Raw genomic sequence first — 6,349 nt, 5'->3', positions numbered from 1 at the left:
TTTTTCGTTGATGGTTGTTCGATCCTGGATCGTTTGTGATTCATTAATGATTTGCAACACATCCATTTTTGATTTCGATATTCCAACTGAATACGATGTTTTGTATTCATTTAACAATTCCATTTTGATCACAAAATAATTTTTTATTAAAATGGCTATGACGAAAAACCACGCGAACGATTGCAAACGATAGCACAAACATTAATGTCTAGGAACATCAAATACGGAAGATTAATGATTTTATCATTCAATTTCTTCCTTTGGCGTCGATTTCGCAATACAATGGGACGGTTGATTGATTTTGTCATGTCGATTTAGGCCCCAATGCTTGATGCCTTCCAAATGTTTTTCGATTACACTGCGTTTGCCCTTATTGGAATGTTGAATGGCAAAATTTAAATTATCACGGAAATTAGTTTGTCTTCTTCGACATCGGTGGTGGGCACTGGGCACTTCGTCGATCGATTCGGGGAACATCAGCAAACCGGCAGGCTGAAAATTATTTTATGTTCGATTAAATGCGTTCGATTAATTGTTTGTCGCCAATAACAAATTATATTACATTCAAAGTTGATTTTTGAAGATATCTTTTATAAATGTATACTTAAAAATCACAATAGAGATTTTATTTGGAATGAAACAATAAAATACAAAAAAATTACCATTTTTATTCTGAAAAAATATAAAACTTGCAGATTAGATCAACACAAAATGTTTGTTTGCTTGTATTTTTATTTATTTTGTTTTGTTGCTTCACATCGGCGAATTAATTTGACATTTGTGTCGAACTTCAAGTCAGTGTTTCCCGATGAATTCGCTTTGACAATAATGTCAATTCGAATTTGATGTTCCTAGACATTAATGTTTGTGCTATCGTTTGCAATCGTTCGCGTGGTTTTTCGTCACAGCCATTTCAATAAAAAATTATTTTCTGATCAAAATGGAATTGTTTAATGAATACAAAACATCGTATTCAGTTGGAATATCGAAATCAAAAATGGATGTGTTGCAAATCGTTGATGAATCACAAACGATCCAGGATCGAACAACCATCAACGAAAAAATCATCTTGCTTATGCTTTTTATGTGAAAAAATAGTTGTGTTTTCTCGATGTGTTTATGAATTCATATGTGAAATTTGCTAGAAATTGAAGAACTTTTTATTTCCAGTGCATAAAGTGGGCGAAATAACGCATAAACAATTTGATGTTCGTGAACATCAATATTGGTGACAAGCAAGCTTCACTTTTTTTCCACTACGAAGTACACGGGCGCTGTACCCATGTGGCTGCATGTCACGCCCATGGATTTTTCGAAAAGAAAATGCGTCAAAAAACATAGAATTGTTTTTGGTACACGTATCAACTTGAAACTTTCAGAATCTTATTTTTTTTACCAAAATTCATTATCTGGACAATATTGAACACAATCGAACAAGCTATTAGGGTACCCCAATGAGTGCAGCCATCATTAAAAAATTATTTTACTATGAAATAATAACTGAAACAACTATTACTTTGAAATTCATCAATAGCAATTTTCAAAGTTAATAGTTCAGTAATAGTCAGTATTAGCTGAACTTTGAGAATAATAGCGAAAAAAGCTGTGTTTGAGAGTTAAAGCTAGTCAAAATGAACAGCCCAAAAGTATGTAATATCAATTTAATAGAAAAGTAATAGAAAAACATGATGTACCCCTCGAATAGAGTGGAATTAGCTGTATGTATTACTTTTTCATGGTGTCATTTCATTAGATTTTCTTTGTAGCGAGAAGTGAACTTCATTTGACTTTTATCATTTTTTCGGTATAATGTCTGCAAATATTGATAATCTTTGACATCAGTCAATGTATCACTAACCAAGCTCAAAACTTTATTGGCTGTAATCAATTCAATCAGAAGAAGAGAAGAAAACTAATCGAACATGACGTAATGTGTAAACACAATGCAAAAACAATGATGATTGCAATTTATTTAGCGAGCTAATTCTATATTGTTTATCAGACCATTTTCGGAACTTATTATTGTTTGTATGGTGCAAAACAACAACAATAACAATAGCAAGAAAAATTTGAATACCTACGATACAGTCACGCACCCATCACCTAATGACATTTACTTCGAACCATGTAGCTCGCCTACTCTCTTATTCAATTATTTCATCGTTGTATTCGAGAGTAAAAACACATCCGTATGAAAACCAATACACTTTTTGTGCATGCTACTACTTCTTCTTCTTCACACTATCGTACACACAATCGTGCATAATGGAAGCGTGTATAGTGTATTGTCATTATTTCTTCCAATATGGCGACTTACAGTATGTGTTTAGAAGAAGAAGCAGTACCATTCCTCAGTTTGCATACGGACGTAAAAACAGTACCAATAAACAACAAGGTCACCCATCAATGGTATTTTTGTGCTCATTTTTTCATCTCAATCGCGTACTACATTAAATAAGCAAAATTCTCAATGGAGAAAAAACGGTTGATTTACATAATAAATCTTTTCAATTGAATTTACATGTTCGTTGTTTTTGATAGATTGAAATGCAATTTGGTGAGCCATTTTTCGGATTAGTCTACGCTGATTTTGACCGAAATAGCGCTTGTCAAACGGTGGGCAAAGGAGAAAAGATCGTCCAATTGGAACTTCCCCTGAAAGGATGTGGAACAATACAGGTGAAGTTTTTATTCAATTTACATACTTTTTCTACGAATGTGAATACTCAAATAATTTCCCCCTTTTAAGTACATATAAGTGTTGAACTAAAGCACAACCTGAAAATCTCCTACAGGAACCACAAAGAGTGTTCACAAACAATATCGTTGTACGTTTTCACCCCGGTCTTGAAATGGACGGAGATGAAATTATCACAATTGTTTGCCGATATCCACCGCCTGACGTTCCACTTCCAGTCCTACCACCTAAGCCGTAAGTATTAATAATGCCGCATTATAATCCTAAGCACATTCTTCTGGGAGCTTAGAAGAGATCAAATTTTTTTTTGAATAATTCCGATTTTTCTTTTTTCTTCAAAAATGAACAGAATCGGACCACCAATCAGTTCTGTTGTGGGGCCGCCATTGAAAGGCTCTCAACTGCTGTTCATCTTGTCTGCAATCATGTTTTTGACATTGATGTTGCTTGGCTTAGGTGTTTCGTATTACTGTCTGAGCCGACGACCAATTCCAGTCGTACGACGCTTACCAATGTCAATCGGATCTGGATCTGAAATCACGAAATTGAGCACACCACCGTTGGAAGGTTTGAAAGTACCACGTACTCATAAAGTCGTTGGTGCTGTGCCAAGCACTTCAAGCAGCGATGACACTGTATTGATTCCATCGGATTATCCAAGCGAATCACATTCCGATATTCCATCACTGGCAGCTAGTTCGGGTGGAACCTACGACAATCAAGCCTACATTCGAGATAATTCAAGCATTTACAGTGAACACTACGGCCGCACTGAGGAATTCCGAACAACCAACGAAGTTGCCCAGCAATCGATGGTTTCTCGTCTTCCAATCGCTATTAGGGAACCATCGCCAACATTCGATGTGCAAGTGCGAGTAAAACGGCCAGCACCACCAGCACCTCTATCGTCAATCTCATCAGACACAGAAAGCCTAGCGCCAAGCATTGTTGAACGAAATAATTTGTCAACGATAATAGAAACATACGAAGACCGCGAAAGTGTTATAATCGATTCAATGCCACAAGATGTTGTACCCAGTCGAATCACTTATGAACCCGAATTGTATCCAATTACTCGATATGAACACCCACCGATCACAACTGTTTCGAAAACATACAAAGAAACAACGGAAGAACACTGGGCTGAAGATTATCCTGATTCCGTGCCACCGGTATCGATTCCAGACACTCGAAGTGTTGTTTCGACTGACACCAGACACGATATACATTCGATCACTGAAATGGTGGACACAACGCATTTGTATCAATCGACAGATCTGCCAGATGAAGTAGTTGAACATTTGCCCGAACCGCCAATCGTTGCACGCAAACCGGAAGTCACCTCACAGCTTGTCGACGATGTATTCTTACGCACAATTACCGAAAAGTCAACCGTTGAAGACATCGAGAATCATAAGCGTAAGATCACTGAATACAAGGCTAAGCCAGCACCGAGTCCAACGTGGGATGTTACAATTCGTAACCATCCAACTCAAGACAAACCTCAATGGGAAGACTTTTCGGATATATCAAGTGCTCCATCGGTTCAAATTGAACCGGTTAAATATACGCAGCCACCTCAAACTTATATCGATGCAACTGGCGAAAAACTTACTAGCCCTGAGCTTGTGGGCAACATGAAACCGATTGAAATTCCACCCGAAGACAAATCCGTGCCCAATTGGGACGTATTGATTCGTATTCTGGAGAATCAAGAAGAAACAACGGAGGAAATTTCAACAACGACAATGTCAAGACCTACGCCAGTGCCAGGACCAGCGACAGCACCAGCAACAGCTACAGCACTAGCACCATCTCCAATTCCAGATGATACCAGCTCAACGCATTCGCAAACTAATCGACATATTTTGCAACACCAAATCAGCTACGATGATAAGATCAAGTGGCGCGATATCATCACCACTGAATCTACCTTGAGAACGATGCTCACTGAAGCTGTTGTTCGCGAAGACTTTGAACGTATTCGAAGCGATACGAGGTACGAAACAATATTCGAACCACAAACGTGGGATGTGATCATTCGTATCTTGGCGCCGCCAGATGATGTTGATTTACGATCGCCAAAACTCAACCGCAAACCATGGGATTTAAGATCACGCCGTAGTTCATTGCCAACTTTGTACGAATACGACAGCGATGGTGGTTCATCGGTTCGAACCATTCCACAAGATATGCTTCCGATGGGCAGCTCCAATACCTATCACTACCCACCACAGTTACGAAGAACATCACGCACTTCATACAATTTTGAAAATGTTGACATACGATCGATGACTGAAGTTTTAGTTGACTTTGGCCGTCCCGAAACGGATAACGTGTCTGATATTAGCTCATACTATCCAAACAGGTTTGTTAATATTTTGAATGGATTTTTACACACAGAAAAGAATCCCCGGAAATTTTGGGTGTTCGCCGTAAAATTTGACATTTATATATAAATTTCTATATACATTTTACCGGCAACACTTCAATTTTCCGGGCGATGACATATTTTCGAACATTTTATCAAATACTATGTATATTTTACCGCTTGAAATGACAGATGGCGCTAATTTCTGTTGGAATATTTGAAATTATGTCATCACCCGGAAAATTCAAGTGTTGCCGGTAAAATGTATATAGAAATTTATATATAAATGTCAAATTTTACGGCGAACACCTAAAATTTCCGGGGATTCTTTTCTGTGTGTAGATACTTTCAATTCATTTGGGAATATTTTCGTAACTGTGTGATTTTATTCAATCAGTTTTCATCATTGAATTCGTAATTAAAAAGAGTTTGACTGTTTTGAACTGAAAACGACTTTGTATTTTTAAATTCTTCCTGCTTTGATATTGATTTTCTGTATTTTTCAGATATTACGATGATGATCCATATGACAGACGATCAATTCACCGTTCGTTGAGTCAACCTAGTCTCGCTCGTTCAGCGACCGACTTCACTGAACGTTGGGCCATTCCAGATGATGTGTCCGATGACTCAGAATCGCCACGAAATAGTAATCGTTTGGTATGTATCGCACACTTTTGACTACCATAGGCCTACAATTTTGATTTTTTTCCCAAGTAATTCTGGATTTTAATCATTTGGCTTAAATCTATTTGTAGGTAACGTTCCGACCTCACGTACATCGCCCACATCATGTAACCACCGAAACTCAGTACATTCAACAGAGTTCGTCATCATTCCAAGCAACGAGTACCACATCGCCACCGAAAGAGTGGTACGGTGATAGCTCAAAATAGATAGTGCAAAGGAACACTCTAACAAAAGAGAAAAATTTAACCAGTGACGAAGTGCCAATTGAGATTGTAGTCCATTTAGAAACCGAAGCGAAATAATTTAATCAAACAATCAAATACATAGTTCTTTTTTCTTCAATTCACTAGTCCACGAATGTGCGGATTTAATTTTTGAAAAAAATAGTGTCCATACCTATAGCTGTGACTCGTATATATATTTCCTTTTTTATATGAAATTCCGTTCTCTAAAATATCTTTAGTTCGTCCGAAAAAATGGATTTTAAGAACCATCCCGTTTTCTTTTCTTTAATTGTATTAACGGAATGCTGTGATAAAAAATCAGCCAACCAAACGAGATAGATGGTCAGCTACGGCTGACGCTCGTTA

At 37.4% G+C, this 6,349-nt stretch overlaps 1 protein-coding gene across 1 annotated transcript; it reads left to right on the top strand.

The window, feature by feature from the left end:
* The first annotated feature begins 2,520 nt into the window (after positions 1 to 2,520).
* Positions 2,521 to 6,000, top strand: LOC129571035 (uncharacterized). Its single transcript, XM_055450772.1, has 5 exons — positions 2,521 to 2,679; positions 2,796 to 2,932; positions 3,048 to 5,066; positions 5,576 to 5,729; positions 5,828 to 6,000. Exons 1-5 carry the CDS (start codon positions 2,548 to 2,550, stop codon positions 5,963 to 5,965), a joined length of 2,580 nt encoding a protein of 859 aa, XP_055306747.1. The 5' UTR covers positions 2,521 to 2,547; the 3' UTR covers positions 5,966 to 6,000.
* Positions 6,001 to 6,349: the final 349 nt, after the last annotated feature.

Source organism: Sitodiplosis mosellana, unplaced genomic scaffold (genome assembly GCF_009176505.1).
Source record: "Sitodiplosis mosellana isolate CC-2019 unplaced genomic scaffold, AAFC_SMos_1.0 Smas_scaffold_1126, whole genome shotgun sequence".
In the NCBI taxonomy this organism is placed as follows: Eukaryota; Metazoa; Arthropoda; class Insecta; order Diptera; family Cecidomyiidae; genus Sitodiplosis; species Sitodiplosis mosellana.
This window is presented reverse-complemented; position numbering and strand designations above follow the sequence as displayed.